This window comes from Fukomys damarensis, unplaced genomic scaffold (genome assembly GCF_012274545.1).
Source record: "Fukomys damarensis isolate Sample0158 unplaced genomic scaffold, DMR_v1.0_HiC HiC_scaffold_16, whole genome shotgun sequence".
NCBI classification, from domain to species: domain Eukaryota; kingdom Metazoa; phylum Chordata; class Mammalia; order Rodentia; family Bathyergidae; genus Fukomys; species Fukomys damarensis.
The window spans coordinates 51795698-51814708 of NW_022900928.1; the positions used below are offsets into that span (position 1 = coordinate 51795698).

The 19011-nt window shown below is 39.8% G+C and overlaps 1 protein-coding gene across 1 annotated transcript in view; it reads right to left on the reverse strand.

Annotated features, from left to right (window-relative positions):
* The window catches only part of Mmp20 (matrix metallopeptidase 20), a 53734-nt gene that overhangs the window by 28254 nt on the left and 6469 nt on the right, over positions 1-19011 (reverse strand). Inside the window, exons 3-6 of the mRNA XM_010642049.1 lie at positions 15148-15296; positions 6241-6366; positions 5356-5517; positions 2838-2979 (exon numbers count right to left, since the gene is read on the reverse strand). Coding sequence (XP_010640351.1) covers positions 2838-2979; positions 5356-5517; positions 6241-6366; positions 15148-15296 — 579 coding nt within the window. The remainder of the gene's footprint in view (positions 1-2837; positions 2980-5355; positions 5518-6240; positions 6367-15147; positions 15297-19011) is intronic.

The window sequence follows — 19011 nt, forward strand, 5'->3', positions numbered from 1 at the left end:
AGTGCCTTTCTTCATTGCTGAGTGAGTGCTACCTGCTATTTCAGTATGTGACGATGTTGTCTTCTGGAGAAGCTGGTGCTCCTTAGCCTCATGTCCCAAGCTTCTCCCGCCCTATACTGTGCTCGTCACCTCTGGGCCATTGCCTATCAGTTCTGCTTGGTTTGTTTTTCAGTAAAGCGAAAGCTGCCAATGCCAAGATGTAGTCACTTAAGTTAGATGCAAAGCAAAGTAGAGCTGGGAGCTCACAAGGGAGGGGAATCTTATGCTTGGTGTGTCAGAGCTGAGAACTACTTCAAGAGTTCTCTGACAGCACAAAAACATTCCAGACAAGTCACTTCTATGACAACAACTCCCCAGCAACAATCAGTGCTATCTATCATTGAGTAATCTCTGGCTTCTGCAATGAGCCTCCATGACTAATCAACTTCGCTTCAGATAATTTTCTCCCCTTGCTCTCACCTCCTCAGATGCCCTTGTGATTTGCCACAGCAAGTGTCCTGGGTTACAGTCCCCTTCTTATTCCCGAATAAACTTGCTGTTTGTTTACAGAGACTTTCTCTGTGATGTTGTTTTAGGTTGATGATAACAGTGAATAGAAATGACATCAATGATTATAAGTCTTAAAAAATTAAAAAATAGTAAGGATGAATAAAAAGAAACCAATTGGGTTCTCTAAATATCCCAAATTGTCCCTAAGCTTTCATGCCACAGTATCTATTTTTTTATTCTCACTCCTGAAAATAGCAACTGCCATTTATTGTACACTTTCTATGTGTCTTGAATGTTACACACCCAAGGCCGCCTCCTCAGTAAGAGGAGGGCCAGGATTTAAGCCTGCTTAATCTGAGAAGAAAGCCTGGGTTCCTGAGCTCTGCTGTAATTTGCCTTTGAGAACTAAATAGCTATCTATTATTGAAGATTTAGTTCAAGATGCTCCTAATTTTTAAAAATTGGAAACAATATAGATGCTCATATGTATAGGATTGGTTAAAAAAGTAATGCTATATCTATTCATTGTGATAATATATAATGTATAAAGATTAAAATTTATTTAAATATATAGTTGCGTGAAAAAATTTTATAAATCAACACAACCAGTAAAATCTTAGATTTTTGGAAATCCTTGCCACTGTCTCTTATTTACAACACATATCTTTCAATTCAGAGAAAAGGGGTGGGAGGACATATTACAGCATGCTTAGCTGTCTTATTATTCTGTGTTATGGACTGAAGGTTTGTGTCTCTCCAATTCATGTGCTGAAGCTCTAACTCCCATTTTGATGGTATTTGGGGATGGGTATTGGGGAAATAATTAGGCTTAAGTGAAGTAATGGAGCTGAAGCTTAAGTGAAGGTCCTGGTGGTGGAATTTAGTGTCCTTAGAAAAAGAGACCAGAGAGAGGGTTTGCTCTTTCTCTCTCTTTCTCTCCACACTTAGGAAGAGGTCATGTGGGCACAGAGAGAAGTTGGCTGCCTACAGGAAACCAAAGGAAGAGGCCTCAGGATGAAACCTACCTTGTAAGCACTTTGACCTGGGACTTCTGGAAGTGTGAGAAATAAATTTCTGTTTAAGCTGTCCAATCGAAGGTATTTTGTCAGGAAAGCTCAAGTGGACTAATATATTTTTGGTGTAAGATTCTGTGCAAGTGATGCTTTGTCTTTAATATTTTGTTACTTTTTTTCTGAATGAACAAAATCACTCATATTAATAGCATACAGATCTATCTCAAGAGAAACATGAAAATTTCCAGACCTCATTTCCTTAGTAAGCTCTCTCTGGACCTCCCCAGGTGCTTTTTCTCTGTTTTGTCTCTAGCTCTGCCTTATACAGCATGTGTCACACTGTTTTGGAATGATTTATGAAAGTACTTTCTCATGCAATTATGAGGTATGCAAAGGTGGAATGAGCATTAATCTATTTTTATTTCTGTAGATACTACAAGAGTGCTTCATACCCAATGTAGGCTCAATGAACACTTTTCCAATGAAAAACATGTCGTACACACACATTCCTGAGCTTCTCTGTCTGTTCTGGTATGCTTGAACTCTGTCTCCAGTAAAGGGAGGAATATAGGTAATTGTTACTGTTTCTCTTTTTCTCCCCAGAAAGAAGTAATTGCAATTTCCAGTTTCATGGAGATGACAGCCATATTCCCTGAGAAGCCAGACTGTGACAGAAAGGAATCTGTTTTCTGTATGCTACCTATTGCTAACTGATGTGGGAAAGCTGACAGGCCTTGAAGAAAAGGAGTATGGGAAGAGTGCTTACCTTAGAATCGTCCTCTCACTTATGTATCCACCCATCACCCATTCATTCACCCACCCATGCATCCATCCATCCCTCCATCCATCTACCTATATGTTCAACTGTTCAGCTAGCCAACATTCATTCACTGAAGAATATTTATTTATTGAGTATTTACTAAGTGCTCTTATTAGCCACATAGTAGTACACGAAACAGATATCATATAACTTTGATTTGATATCTTAGCTCAGCCACTTAACTGTCGCCTTGCAAAATATGCTTCTTTTCTTTGAGCTAACTTCTTCCTCTGTAAATAGGAGATTCTAATTTCTACAGTGAAAGGGGTTAGAAGAAATACTGTACACGTATGGAAAGAATCTAGCACAGCACCAAGGCTATAGTAGGTGCTCAACAAACACCAGCTTTGGAAGTTCTATATGTACCACGAAACCTCTGCTGTCTACACTATTATCACCAAAGATACCATTTCTTCCTGATATTCAGACATGCCAGCAACAAGGACCTCCAGGGTGATGGTAGTCTGGAGGTGAGCTGAGGCCTGACAAGAGCTCTTGGGATGTTTCAGGCTTACCGATCCTTGAAGAACAGAAGCTCCTTTCCTAGCATTGTCACAGCATCAAAGGATGAGCTGGAGTCACAGATATCAGGGATGGATGGCTTGTGAGGAGGCCCATGGGGAAGAGTAGGATTTCCCAGGAATGGTTTCCGAGGCCCTAGGATTCAAAATATCTTGGTCAAAAGCATACCAGGAGGGGCCATGGATTTGGCTCAGTGGTTCTGCCCCCTGCCTCACAAGGGCAAGGTCCTGAATTTGATCCCTGGTATCACACCAAAAAAAAAAAATCATACCAGGAATGTAGAGTTTGTACACTTCTGCTCTAGGGATCTGTGAGAACATGTGCAAGTTCACTCTGTGAATGACCATGCCATAAAGGCATGGCTGTCAATGACAGACCTTTGTTTGAATCTTGGCTTCCCTACTTGCTGAGTTGTGTGATTTTAGGCAAATATATTAACTTATTAAAGACTCAGATTCCTGAACTATAAAATAGGAATTGTAATTACAGGATTTACTTCCAAAGAGTGTTGTGAGAATTAAACAATATCTGTAAAGCTTAGCACATAGTAGATGTTTAAAAGAATTGTTTCTATTCTTCTATTGTCTTCATAACTTCCTTGGTAGCTACAGATTCTCTGAATTAGAAATATACTGTAATTAAAATTTGTTATTAATTATTTCATTGTAATTAATTTATTTTTACCATGAAGATTAGAACTGTCTTACTTTTTTTCCATATAGTCCTCGGCATTCTGCCCTCTGCTTAAGTCTTTCTTGAAGCACTGAAGACAGACTGAGTAGAGCTGAAGTTCACAGGATGTTTGCTTTTTAAAGGTATCTCCTGGTGGATCTGCTTGTGAAACTGGGACCCATCTTTGGGGGAAGCTGCTGGTGTTTGCATTGCTCACTGCATCTGCCAGCTATAGAAGAATGACCTGTGGCTGCCTTAATGGTTGTCCCCAGCAGACCCCAGCTCTTTGATGAAGCTTGTGGTAGCCTGAGGTGAGAATCAGGGAAGGAATGAGGAAAGGGGAAGAATCCAGGGCCTGATAAGGGCCAGAGATAAATTGAGATCAGGGGTAGAGGAGGGGTCTGCAATGGGATGAGAGTCAGAGGCCAGGTTTTGGAAGAAGATGGAAAACTGGAAACATGGGGAGGATCAATCAGTAAAAGGTGGTCAGGAGTGGGTGATGTGCCTGCTTCCTAGCAACGAAAAGCCATATTTTTACCTTTTATTTCCTTGTGTTAAATGATCATGTCAAAATGTGTGCTTTGGCTCCTGGCCTGGTGAGACTGGCCTCAGCAAGTATATGGGCTTGTCCCTTCTTGGTGGTCCATGAGAATTGCTTCACTTTGGAGTTCTGCCATGGATGCTCTGAAGAGTTTGTAAAATTGAGACATTTACAGCATTACCCTGTCTCTAACAGTGTGGTGGAAATGGCACCTGACTGATCTCTCTGGAAATTAGAGCTCGCTAAAGATTTTTTTGGATTAATTCTGTCTTTTGTGTCTTGAGTGGCATCTTTCTGTAGATGTGCACACCTCTTTTAGTCAGCTTATTGGCCTGCAAATAGGCAGGAGCCATTGGGAGATGTGGCCCTTGAGATCTGTTAGGCCCAGAGGATTGGGAGAGGTTCTGACAAGCAGCGGCTGGAGAACCTGGTCTCCAAGGCCTGAGGGAAAAATCCCTATTTCTTTTTGCCTTTTTATTCATTAAAGAGAAGTGTCAACGTATAAGGATATTTCAGGATTACTTCTCATGTTGTTTTGCTCTTAAGGAAAACTGGATATAGAATTTCTAATAATCCTTTCTTACCCTTTGAAAGAATGTTAACATGATGTAATTTTGAATATCTTAAGATCCTTAACTGTTTCTGACCCTCAGCTTTCTCAGCTATCAAGTGAGGAGAACACTTCACAACCTACAGCCTTGTCGTGAAGGTGGCATGAAGTGATACATGTGATCATGTTCCACTAAATGCAGATTGTATGTACACCTGAGTGGTGGAGTTATTGTCACCATAGCTATTTTTATGAAGATAAGGTGACTTATGTGCAAATGGGTAAACATGATATATATGAACTATAAAATCTATTCATGTTCTTCCATTGTGTAACTTTTGACTTACAGAAAAAAATATGGCTGTATGTCCAGCCATTGCCAGAATGTTTTGGAGGAAACATGAAAAATTTAGTTGCACATATTAGAAAAGAAAAAAGAAAGCAGGGCCAGGGATTTAGCTCAGCAGTTCGGTAGTCTGCCTTGCAAGCGCAAGGACCTGAGTTCAATCCCTGGTACCAAAAAACAAAAAAAGAAAAGAAAAGAAAAAAAAAAAAAAGAAAAGAAAAAAGAAAGCAATCTTTACAACTTGTAAATGAGCTCTTCACAGAAAGATATCACCGGGGCTAAGGTCTATAGCATAATCTTTACCTATGCAGGTAACTCCTGGAAAAATGGACTTTCTTTAAGTTGGGGACTGAATGCCTGTTACTTTCAGGGATAGTGGTCAAAGAAGTATAGTCATCATACCATACAAGGCCTGGATCCCTTTCACATCATCCTTAGGGAGGCGAAATCCATAGGGATTCTTGTACTTATAAGTTGGGTACATCAGTGCTGATGGGTCTGTGGAATGGGCCAGGCCTAGGGCATGGCCAAATTCATGAGCAGCAACAGTAAATAAATTGAAACCTAAACAATATGAGAAAGAAAGACAGCATCAGCACAGGTTTTTATTTTCTCTGTTGTGTCTTTACAGGAGAATTTATGCCCCAAACATCTCCTAGATTATTCAGTTTGGCAGTCTATTCTGACACTTACTTTCGCTGACTTTAATCTAGTTCTTTTACCCCTGTTAGGGTTGGGGAAAACACTTGATAAAAGAGGGAATTAGAGCTAATAGTGGCAAAGAAATTTGCAGTAATACACAAATTTGGGCCACCAATGCTTGAATAGCTTTCTGCTGTCACAGACTACTCCTTTTCAGGCACACATTTCACATGGAAGATTTGCAGATGACCTGCATGTTATTCTGGAATCTTCATTCCCATCCCTATGACATGTTTCAGGATATACTAGTTTCCTTAGGTCATTTTTGAATGTGGCCTTTTCCCAAGCACTAATAAGAAACAATAAATGCTACATAGCTGAAAAAAAGAGTTGTGTGTTGAGGAGGGGTTTGCTGGTTCTTGAGATTATATACTATGAAACAGATCATCAGACAAATCTACAGTATAATCTTGAGTGGATCTTTTCCCTTATGGTGTTCCCCTGTGGATTTTTGGCTTACTTGTTTTTCTTAGCCAGCCCCCCTAGTTAAAGGGTGGCTTGGGACGTTGAACCTCAAGGTTTCATGATGGAGGCCCAGAAGAAGGTACAATATTTTCCAGGTTATGGTGAATTGTGCATATATACCATTCATCCCCAAAGTCCACTTCTCAGCATTGTCGAAATGTGTATCCCCTCCCAGGCCTTCTCCAGGTGCAAATGCATGGGCTAGAGTCCCTCGAGGCCCATCAAATGGGTAGGAGTCTCCGTGATCTAAACAACAGGAAATGCCAAGATGGTCAAGTCCTAGCATTTCAGAGGCACAGAGAATGGATATTGTGAATAGTATTGATGTTTAAATTTACTTTTTATATTGACTTTTTTATATTAAGAAGTTCACTTATCAGTGAATGCCCATTGAAAAACAAAAAGGACTATTTAATGCTGCATTAATGAGTTAAAATTAGAAAACATCATTATTCTCTTTAGCAGGATGCATAGCATAGAGTGGATTATAAATATGCAATGTATTACAAAAGGAGAAAGAACACAGGGACATTCCACAGCAATCTTGTCCACTGATGGGAATATGAACCTGTTGGCAGAATGGGATTTCAGAATATAATTGGCTGGAGCCTGCCCCGGCTTGCATCCAGCAGATCTCTGAGGACCGGTTAGCCAGGTGATGAGCTGGCTCTTGCTCTGGGAAGCATGCAGTGGACCCCTGAGGACTGGTTAGCTAGGTGGTGAGCCTGCCTTCACCTGGGCCTGCATCCATCAGACCAGTGAGGACTGGTTAGCCAGGCAGTGAGCCCACCCTCACCCTGGCCTGCATCCAGCAGGCCCCTGAGGACTGGTTAGCCAGCTGTTGAGCTGGCCCTCACCCCGGGCAGCATCCAATGGACCCCTGAGGACCCCTGAGCAGCCATGCAATGAGCTCACCCTCTCCCCAGCCTGCATCTAGCAGACTGGTGAGAACTGGTTAGCCACATGGGTGCCTCTGCAAGATAATCCCCCCTCCCCACCAGCTCTCGGGCCTCCTGATTGTGCCAGTTCCTGAATCCACTCTGCAGAGGCACAGGTGATCATCAAGGTCATTTTACTGAGCTCCAGAAGATAAAACAGAAGTGAACAACTGCAATAAAGGCACATTAGACCTCCATAGTTGGTAAGTTGGAGGTATCACCACCTTCCATCAGAACTTTGAGTATCTTCAAAGAAAGGGCAGAGGGAGCCTGTAGTAGAACCTGACAAAGTTCAATCTTGCAGGAGGTCAGGGAGCTCAATTTGGGCCTTGCAGCCCAAATTCAGCCTGAATCTCAGGGGTCTGCTATTGGCTAGCTGAGACTAAAGGACTCAGTTCTGCACATTGCTGCACACATTGTCTATTGTGACAACAGAGATATACCCTGAAAGAGGCTCTTCAAATTCTTTTTCTTCTTTCTTGTCCTCATTCCATTCTGAAAATTCCTTTTTTTCTGTCTTCTTTTTCCCACTCTGTCTCTTGCTCCCCCATATTATTCTTCATCTCCCTTTCTGTTCCTGTTTCTGCCCTAATTTGGATTTCTCTTTTGTTTTTTCTTCTTCCTTTCTTTTCTTTTCTTCTCTCTTTTTCCTTCACTCGAGGGTCACTAGTTTCAAAGGAAAGTGAGTCCCTATTACTATTAAATTGTTCTATTCTTGCCCTTGTTCTTGAACACTGTCTATCCCTCTTGTCTTTAACAGTTTCCTAAAGTTTTCGGTGATCATCCTGTGTCCTCTGGCTTCACTTGAAACCTTTTACTGTTCTTCTACCTATCTATTCCTCTCCTCCTAACTCCATCTAAGTTCTCATCCTCAATGGTAAAGTTGCTATATTGAAGAATTCATTGACTATAAATATATTTGGGCTGCTCCTCGATTTTGATTTAATTCACATGGTTTAAAGGTGATAGCTGAACAACTACCACAAATGGTCAATTTTTGAAGCTGTGCTTGATGCTATTGTGTTGCTGATTGTATCAATTGGTCTAAAGGGTTGTGACTGATTTAATGAGTTGTCCTTTCTGATATTATAAAAATGAGAGTGTCTATGAGTCATTAGAGACTCAAAAGCTAAAGAGCGACTATATCAGGAAGATCAAAGTAATAACCCAGGAATTAAACCAAGGATAGCCCAACAACAAAAATAAAAATGAGAAAACACTTAAGCAAGACACAAAGACAGACTTTCAGTTCACCAACAGCAAACTCTAGGGTAAATGGGGTGAAAGAGTCTGACAATCAACCATCAAGACACCCTGAACTCATAGCACAGGAAGTAACAAAACAGATCAACCAGGCTCTAGAAAAATTAAAACAGAAGTAATTTCCCAGATAACTACAGAGATGGTAAGCACAATGAAAGACATGAAGACATGATTAGAGACTCCAGAACAGAAACTGACAAAAAAAAAAAAAAAAAAAAGATGAGCTCAGGACCATGATAGAAGCCATGAAAACCCAGTATAAGAAAGAAATGGGAACCATGAATGCCCAACACAGGAAAGAAATAGAATCCATGAAACATATTCAAAGAGATATCCAGGAGATTAAAAACTATTGAAAATTTTTTGTAGCAGGATAAATGAATGTGAAGACAGAATTTCAGATATAGAAGATAGGATTACATTCAGTAACTGTGAAAAGAGAAGTCTCTTAAAAACATTAAGGAATCATGAGAAATCATTCCAACAAGATAATGATGCAAAGAATAACATATGACTAATAGGAACCCATGACATAGCAGGAGAAAATACAAATGACTTAAAAAAAGCTGTTCATAGAATTAATGACAGAAAACTTCCCAAACAGAGCAAAAGAATTTGACATACAGATAAGTGAGTCATATAGGACTCCAAATAGCCATGATAAAAAAGTTTACACCTACACATATAATAGTCAATATCACAGAAACCCAACAGAAAAATAAAATACTGCAAGCAGTTAGAGAAAAAGAAACAAATCAAATGCAAAGGAAAACCCATCAGAAGCACAGAAGACTTTTCAACACAAACACTCAGGTCAAGGAGAGTCTGGAGTGAGGTATTTCAAACCCTAAAAGAAGACAACCTCCAAACTAGGTTGATGTATCCTGCAAAAGTCTCCTTCAAAGTGGATGGGGAAATAAGACACTTCCATGACAAAGATCACCTGAGAAAGTTCATGAATACCAAACCACTCTAAACAACTCTCAACAATGTCCTAGAAAAAGACAATGAAGGTCACAAAACCATGAGACCCAACAGAGCAAATCAGTTAGGCAAGGCAAGTAACTAAGGGGAGAAGGGGAAAAATTAAAAAGAGTCAACAACAGCAGGGCGTGGTGGCACATGCCTGTAATCCCATCACTTGGGAGGCTGAGGCAGGAGGATCTCTGTGAGTTTGAGACCAGCCTGGGTCTACATAGTGAGTTCCAGGTCAGACTCAAGTATATAGAGAGACCCTGTCTCTCTTGGAACAATCCAAGAGGAAGAGTTGACAATCAGAAATATGTATGTACCAAATATTAATTCCCCCAGCTATATAAAACAAATATTAAGGAACATGAAAAACCAAATAAGCACTAATACAATTGTAGTGGGGCAAGTAAATACCCCACTATCACAAATAGACAGATCATCTAGACAAAAAATCAACAACAAAATACTAGAACTGAACATATGGACTTAATAGAGGTCTACAGAGTGTTCACCACACAAAATCAGAATATACATTCTTTTCAGCTGCACATGGGTCATTCTCTAAAATAGACCACATACTAGCTCATAGATCAGGTTTAAATAAATGCAAAGGAACTGAAGTTATCCCACATGTTATCAGACTATAATGCAATTAAGCTGGAGATAATAGCATAAGGAACTGGAAGAACTCCACCAACACATGGAAATTGAACAACACTCTCCTGAACAATCAATGGGTCACAGAGGAAATTAAAGAAGAAATTAGTCAGGTTTTACAAATAAATGATAATGCCAGTAAAATATACAGGAATCTATAGGACATGAAAGTGGTTCTATGTGGAAAATTCATAGCAGTGAATGACCACACTAGGAAAACAGAGTGAGCTCCAATAAACACCCTAATGATGAATCTTAGGCTCTTAGAAAAGAAGAGCAAGAAAAACCCAAAGCACATACAAGGGAGGAAATTATAAATGTCAGAGCCAAAATCAACGCAATAGAAACAGAGAAAATGATACAAAAAAGTCAATGAATATCATAGTTGTTTTTTTGTTTTGTTTGTGTTTTGGTACCAGAGATCAAACTTGGGCCTTTGTGCTTGCAAGGCAGGTGGCAGAACCACTGAGCCACATCCCCAGCCCAAGAGTTGGTTTTTTGAAAGAGTAAATAAAATTGATAAACCCTTAGCCAACCTTATGAAAAAAAAAAAGGGAAGAAAAGGCTCAGATCCATGCAATTAGGAATGAAAAAGGTGAAGTTACAACAGATCCAGCAGAAATCCAGAGGATCATCAGTACGTACTTTGAGAACCTGTACTCTAATAAAATGAAAAACAGAAGAAATGGACAGATTTCTAGATACTTATGAATTACCAAAGTTAAACAAAGAAGATAAAAAAATTCCAAACACCCCAGTTATAATCAGTGAAATTGAAAATGTAATTAAAAATTTATCAATGAAGAAAAGCCCAGGTCTGGATGGATTCAGTACTGAATTTTACAAGACATTTAGAGAAGAACTACTGCCACTACTATTTAAACTTTTTAATGAAATTGAAAGGAAAGCAATACTTCAAAATTCATTCGTGGAAGCAAGTGTTACTTTGATTCCCAAACCAGGGAAAGACCCAATCAAAAGAAAGAACTACAGGCCAATCTCCTTAATGAACTTAGATGCAAAAATCCTTAATAAGATATTGGCAAACAGAATACAGAGGGTCATCAAGAAGATCACACACCCTGATTAAGTCAGATTTATGCCAGAGATGCAAGGATGGTTGTTCAACATATGTAAATCAATAAATGTAATATAATATATTAACAGTGTCAAGGACAAAAACCATATGATCCTTTTGATAGATGTAAAAAAATCATTTGACAAAATTCAACACCAATTCATGATAAAAATCCTGCAGAAAATTGGAATAGATTGTCTTTGTTTCAACTTGACAAAGGCTATCTATGAAAAACCAACAGCCAACATCATATTAAATGGCCAAAAGCTGAAAACCTTCATGTTAAAAACAGGAACAAGACAAGGATGCCCACTATCTCTACTCCTGTTCAATATAGTTTTGGAAACATTAGCCCCAGCAATTAGACTAGAGAAAGAAATTAAAGCAATAAAGATAGGAAAGGAAGAAATTAAACTGTCATTACTTGCTGATGATATGATACTCTACATAGAAGACCCAAAAAATTCCACCAAAAGACTTCTAGACTCAATTGACACTTTTGGCAGAGTAGCTGGATACAAATAAGGTCAACACTCAAAAATCAATAGCCTTCTTGTATACAAATAACAGAATCACTGAGAGAGAAATTAGGGGAACAATTCCTTTCACAATAGCATCCAAAAAAAAAAAAAAAAGAAATATCTAGGAATCAATCTAATGAAAGAAAGCAAAAGACCTCTACACTGAAAACTATAGCACTCTGAAAAAAGAGATTGAAGAGAATATAAGAAAATGGAAAGATATGCTCTTGGGTAGGAAGAATCAACATAATGAAAATGGCCAGACTACCAAAACTGCTATACAGAATCAATGCATTGCTGATTGAAATTCCAACAGTGTATTTCACAGAACTAGAGAAAATAATCCAACAAATTCATTTGTAACCAGAAGAGACCTAGAATAGCAAAACCCATCCAAGGCAACCGAGACATGGCAGTGGGTATAACAGTTCCCAACTTTAAACTATACTACAAAGCCACTGTGATAAAAACAGCATGGTACTGGCAAAGAAAAAGACCTGTGGATCAGTGGAATAGATTGGAAGATATGAAAACAACTCCAGAGGTACTCAGCTGCCTCATCTTTGACAAAGAAGCCAACCATCCTCACTGAAGGAAAGATGGCCTTTTTAATAAATGGTGTTGGAAAAACTGGATTTCATCCTGCCAAAGATTAAAACTAGATCCTTATCTTTCACCATGCACTAAACTAAAATCCAAGTGGATTAAAGATCTAAATATTAAAAGAGTCACTAAATTTGCTGGAAGATGAGTTAGGCAGAACTCTTGAAGACACTGGCATTGGAAAAGACTTTAAGAACAAATCCTCAGTAGCATGGGAACAAGCACAAAGAATCAACAACTGAGATCTCATCTTAGTAAAAAGGTTCTGCACTGCAAGAGAAACCACCAACAGAGCTAAGAGAGCATCTACAATGTTGGGAAAAATTTTTTACCAGTTGTTCCTCTGGCAATGGACTCTTATCTAGAAAATATAAAGAGCTAAAAAAAACCCCAGCTGCCCCAAATATAAAGACCCGCTTCAAAAATGGGCATCTGAAATGAACAGACATTTCTCAGAAAAAGAAGTAAAAGCAGCAAATAAATATTTGAAAAAAATGTTCTACATCACTGTTCATTTGAGAGATGTAGATGAAAACAATTCTGTGATTTCACTTCACCCCACAAAGAATGACTGCTATTAAGAAATAAACCAATAGCAAATATTGGCGGGGTTGTGGGGAGAAAGGAACCCTTCTCCATTGTCAGTGGGAGTGCAGACTGGTGCAACCTCTATGGAAACCAACATGGAGATACCTCAAAGAACTAGGATTAGAAGTTCCATTTGACCCAACTATCTCTCTGCTGGGTATCTTTCCAAAAGAATTAAAAGTATCTTACCACAGTGATATATGTGTACCCATGTTTATAGTGGCACAGTTTGTAATAGCTAAAACTTGGAAACAGCCCAATTGCCCATCAGTTGGAGACTGGATAAATAAGATGTGGTTTTTCTATAAAATGGAGTACTACTCAGCCATAAAGAATGAGAAATTAGATTCATTCATAGGAAAATGGATGCAGATTGAGGCCATACTCTTAAGTGAAATACATAAGACACACATGTGTAAATACTAAATAGTTTTTCTGGTGTGAAAAACTAAAGGTGTAAATAAGATCCAAATGGTATAATTGACAATGTGAAAAAGGAAGAAAAAGGCTAAAGGTGTAGGGGAAGTGGAAAGGGTAGGGGAAAGGAAATAAGGGAAAAGAAAAAATATGAGAAAATGAAAATATGGAAACAAGGATTTTGTAAATAGGTAAGGGTGGAGGGGGTAATGGGAGAAAAGGGGAATGGGGTAAAAATGAGAACCAAGACCTGTCATGTAAAGGTACAAGATCCCAATGATGAATGTGACTGTACTGTATACCTAAAAAGCACCAATAAACTCAATAAGAAAACAAAACAAAACAAAACAAAAAAAACCAAAACATAATTAGCTGAGGCAGCAGTAGTAAATCAAATAAGCCTGCTTTTGTTTCTATCACACAATAAATTCAATTTAAGAATGTATCAAAAAAGACAATATCTGTAACTTGTTACGCCCACATGTATAAAACTCACCCAAGTAATAAAGGAAAACCTTGACCTGTAAAGTTTCATATACAGTAGTACCTCAGTTCATGAACTTAATTTGTTCTAAGATTTTGGAAAGATGGCCATGTTTGTGTTTGTTTGAAAGATGACTTCAGTCGTGTTTGTCACCCAATGCAGAGTTTGCAGGCAAAAATAAAATTTTGCCAAATCCATCTGTTTGTAAATAAAACCGTTTACAAACAAAAGGATGTGTGAACCTAGGTACTGCCATACTTTGGTTTTACTGTCTGTAATTATCAGCTCGTGAACAGAAACAGAAGAAGGACAAAATGAGCAATGTAGTAGAAGCTACATTTCACAGTTTTTTAGCCTGGTAGGGAGGATGCTCAGTTTTGTAAAAATCAAAACAAAGTCCAGATACACCATTTCTCAGGTCTGAGTCCAATGGAGTTTGATCAGGTTGCGTGTCCTGCTGGACTCATCGCAACAGTGGCCTCACCAGCCTTTGTGTTAGGGGACAGGGCACACCTTGAAAAATCAAGAGAGAGCCACACATCAATGCCATGTCCCCCAAAGTTGCCCTGAGTCACAGTCCTGCCACTTCATCGCGTGGCTTTCATCCTCTGTAAGAAACAGAACTTTCCAAGGGCTAGGTTACATTTAGGGCCATTTCTAAAGACTTGCTTTATATCTCTCCTAGCGCCTAAGGATGTTTTCCCATAGGACATCATATTAAGATTAAGATCAGCACTTGAAATATCAAGGACTCTCAGAAACATTGTCTGCGGAAGGAAGAGACAGTGTTTCTTATTTACCTTGACTTACCTCAGGAAGCAAAGGAGGGAAAGGAACCCCATAGGCCATTTGGCCTTCCCCTACTTACGTCTTTCCTGGTGTTCCTTTGAAGCTTCTCAGAGCTCTCCACCATTCCCTGTGCAAACTCATGCTGTACTTCTTCCAGGGTGAGTGAGGGGATGAACAAAGGGACAAGTTTCACCTCCCCAAAGATAGTCACTCTCTTACCCATTGCTACAGGGAGAAAACTGCATGGAGGTCACTATGGAATTTATTTCCTTCAGTGAGGCCCAAGGTGGGGGGGATTCTTGGCTAATATGAAAGAGGGTTATGGTGCTGAAGATTATCCCAGGAAAGGATGAGGTTAGGTGGCTTCCTAGCCATTTAGGACCTCGTGCTTGCCAGGCAGGTGTGGCACAACTGAACTACATCCCTGGCCCACCAATGGGAAAGTGAAATCTGACAGAATTTGTCCACGAATGGTGTAAAACCATACTGAAAGCCTATTATGGTGAGTCTGTCCTAGTGAGTGTGATGATGACAAGAGATGCTAAGAACTCCTTTTGCTCTGCTTTGTGGCCAGATGAAGATCATGAATTTGCCAAGGTTTTTGGCCTCTGCCTGTCATAGCACTGTGTGATGGAGGACTGTGCTGATGGCTCGGATTAGAGATGTAGAAGGAAGAGTCCTTTGCTTTAGTAGACAGAATCCAAGAAACACTAGTACCTCCAGTTTCAAAAGACACCATGATGTCAGCTTCTCCGGAGCTTATTTTAACGAAGTTCAGAGGAACAGCACTGCTCCAGGCCTGCAGCGCCATCTCTATTGCTCTGTCCACCTCGGCAGGGCTCATGGAAGAAGCGTATTTGGATATTCTGTGAAAAGAAAAGAGACATGTTTTCTTTCTGATAAAGACTCCTAAGTGAAGAAGGCACCACATGGTCTTATAGGTTGTATTAAAAACCAAAAAGATTGAGCATAAATCTATCATTTACAGTTTTTTCCCTTCCAAATGATAAGTTTTTATTTTTCTTTCGTATATGTTGCCGCATGTTTAAGAACAAGACAAATTAAGGAGAGAAATGAGATACAGTTGAGATAATCGGGTACTAAAAAAGTGTGGCTTTCATTGTTATGATACTGCAGCCAAATTTAAAGAACAGAACTTGTGAAATGTTACAATTAGTAAGAAGTTCATTTTCTAAAATGGTTTTAATTGAGATCTCTTTTACCTCAAAAGAGACTGGAAAAATTAAATTATAAAAATATAAATGTGTGCTTTTGGGGCTTTACAAATTCTCATTCAAAGGCCAGCAGGTTTTCCCCAGACCTGTTGGGGAATGTTTTTCTTAAAATATTGTATTCTTAAAGAAAAAGGAAATAACTAGCTTTAAGACACATGCTCCCTGGAACTGAAAAAGGGTTGAGCACTGTAACAAGTTCTGATATGATAATGAGATTTAAAGGCAAAAAATATACCGTTTTTTATACAAACAGTGGGTGGAAAAGTTTGTACTTCTCCCAGGCTTTGTGCTCCGGGCTGCAATGACTGATGCAGATAAGATACAAGGTCTGTAGGAGCCAACTTCGGGAGCAGGTCCAGCCTACTTTCTCTCTTTCTCCAGCTTCTACTCCATCCTTGCATGTAGTAAATATTCAGGAAATGCTTGATAAATTAAAAAAATAAAAACTAGCTGTTTAGGGCCTACAGTGACTTTCAAACCTTAGGACCTGATAACTGCCTAGGGAGCCAGTGAAGAGTGCTGGTGCAGCCCGGAAACAGGCCTTTTCGTGAGCATTCTAGCTTTTTCTGATGCAGGAAACCAACAGTGGGAATCTCGAGGTCCAGAGAAGGACCATGTCTCACAGAGAGGATGGTAAACAGCTCAATTCAGGACATGGGGGGGAAAGCAGAAGCACCTCCTTAACCCAGGAGTTGGGGCAGAAAGAAGAAAGCCATGGAGTTAAAGGAGGAGACCAGAAAGACTCTTAAAAGGACTGCTTAATGCTTTCCGAATATGTGTACCCCACTTTGCAATACAAACCTGTGATTTATCTCAACTTTGTATAGTTGGTGCCTTGAAATTTCTTCACATTATAGATATGTCAGCCATTTCTTTGAGCTGATTATGTATGCTGAGCTGGAAAAGACATGGATGGAGAGTAGGGCAGCACCAGAAAAAGAAGAGAAAAAAAAAGACCTCTGATCCAAGGTCTGGTAAAAAAAGGAGTAGTAACCACTGCTAATATTCTTTGAAGACGTGTTTTGTGCTGAGCATAGTTCTAAGCACTTTTAATATGAAATGTTATCTAGTCCTCAAACATCCCAGGAGAAATAAGTAATCACTATCTTTAACATATACATTTACGATTAATCAGGAATTGGGTCCAGTTCCATCCGACACTCCTCTGTATCTTTTCTTTTAAAATCATCTGGTTTTTGTTAAGTTACTCTGAAACCCAGGAACTATACAAACATAGCACTAAGTTGGCCTCTAATGTCGGGGAGGGGACAGGGAACTTGTTTGGGAGCCATGAGTGGACAGGCAGTGAGGATGTGCAGAGAGTCGGGGTTGCGTGACTTCCTGAAAAACATCATACTTCCCCAAGGGTGTGTTATCAGGCTTCGTGTTGCTGTGTGCAGGCCTAACATTCTAGGGCACAGTTTAAGAAAACTATGAAAAGACTCTGTGGACTTATATACATTTTTCTTGTCTCAAGTTTGATGCTTCATAAAGACTTGAGCTCAATTTATGACATTTCCCCCACCGTCCCTAACACTTTGATTCTTTTGTTCAGAGTGCCACCTTATGGATTTATAAGCACACAGCAGGTGACCAAAGACGACTTTACCGAGTCCCCTGGCTCTGCATGGTTGCTCATGGCCTTGCTGCTGTATTAGAATGGTTTAACAGCCAACTTTACTGGGGATAGCAAATTCTCCTGATTTGTATGGTTTGCTGATTCCTGTGTTGTAAATATTCTTACTACAGCTAATTTCAAGCTATGCCCTTGCCACCCTTGAATGCAGCATAGAGACAGCAGGAACACACCATTGTATGGCATTTCCACAATATAGACAAGATTGATGTGCACAGAGGTGTGAATGCAGGTAACAATTGAAGTGTGGTAAAGTAGAACGTGATATGTTTTGATTGCTTTTGCTTTGAAGTACAATTTATTTGTAAATGTACATAGTTTAATAATGGCTGTATCTTAGTGACTGGCTCACAGCAGTCAGAAATTTAACAAGTCGCCCCCAAATTCCTGACATTTTAAAGATTGGCTCCCGTGGGTTGTTAGGAGCCAATATTTAGGTGATTGTGAGAGTCCAACCTTTCCTCGTCTCCAAATATTATCCAGATCTGATTTTGATGCTCGCCTCACTTTCCACTGTCTGTGGGTAAAGTCTGGACACTAAGGTCACGTCTAGCTGTTCTTCAGACTCATTTCCTGCTGCTCCCCTCCCCGCCCCCTCTGCTCCAGGGCACGATGGTCTTGGGGCACTGGTTGGCACCTGTTGCCCAACAGGACAAGCACTCCTGTTTCTATTGTGTGCTTGGTTCACTTTTCTACTTGAGAAACTCCTAACATTTGCAAGGCCTGGAGCATGAGTATAAAGAGAAGCCACTCTTCTTTTCCAAGCCTCATCTGTCTGGAGTGAGCAAGGCCCACACATCAGGCATCATCCAGTCCCCTCAGGTCACCTGCAGGTTGAACGGTGGGCACTACGGGTCATACAACCCTCAGTTGGTTTAGCACACGGATGAGTCTTTGCTGGCCCCAGAAACCGGTTCAGGGTGCCTGAGCTGGGAATCCTGGACTTGGCATCCAGAGCACAAGGAGCAAGGACAAAGGCCCCTGTTGGGGCTAACCAGTTGGCCTAAAGAGGAAGACACCAGAGGATAGAGGGAGGGGAGTGCCCAGGAAGGAAGTAGAGGATGGGAATTGCTACTTTGCCTTCAAATCGGGTCCAGATGTTACTTCCCAGTCCATGATAACTTGGTACCTCCAAGCCCACTGTGTTCTCTGAATTCTCTGCTTAGACCTGTATTTCCTCTTCTTGCCCCTAACGGCATCTCTCTGCATGTCTGTCTTCTCTAAAGGATTGTGTGTTCCCTAAGTTTGGAAGATTCACCTATTCACCTTTATGGTCTCCAAATTGAACACCTATGGCATGATTTTTGGAATCAATGAAAAAATAATTTATTAATGAATAAGTTTTGTTTTTCTTATTGAACAGGTTATTTTAAGAAAAATGGTTGGTGCCTTTATTAATCTTATACTTGATTACTTTTCTTTAGAGATTAATGCATTGTTTTTAACTGAGAAATGGTCTGCAATGCCTAAAATGGCTGTTGAGATAATCCTGAGATTTTATATTCAAGTGAATATTGTCATTGTCTAACAGACCTGCAAAGTTCTTATTCTTTCTTATGGTTATGGGGAGCTGTGATCTTTATACAGATCAGAAAGGAAGATATTTTTAAAAGATGAGAGAGAGAGAGCGAGAGGAAGCGGGAGAGGGGAGGGCAGAGAGAGAGAGAGAGAGAGAGAGAGAGAGAGAGAGAGAGAGAGAGAGTCTGTCTG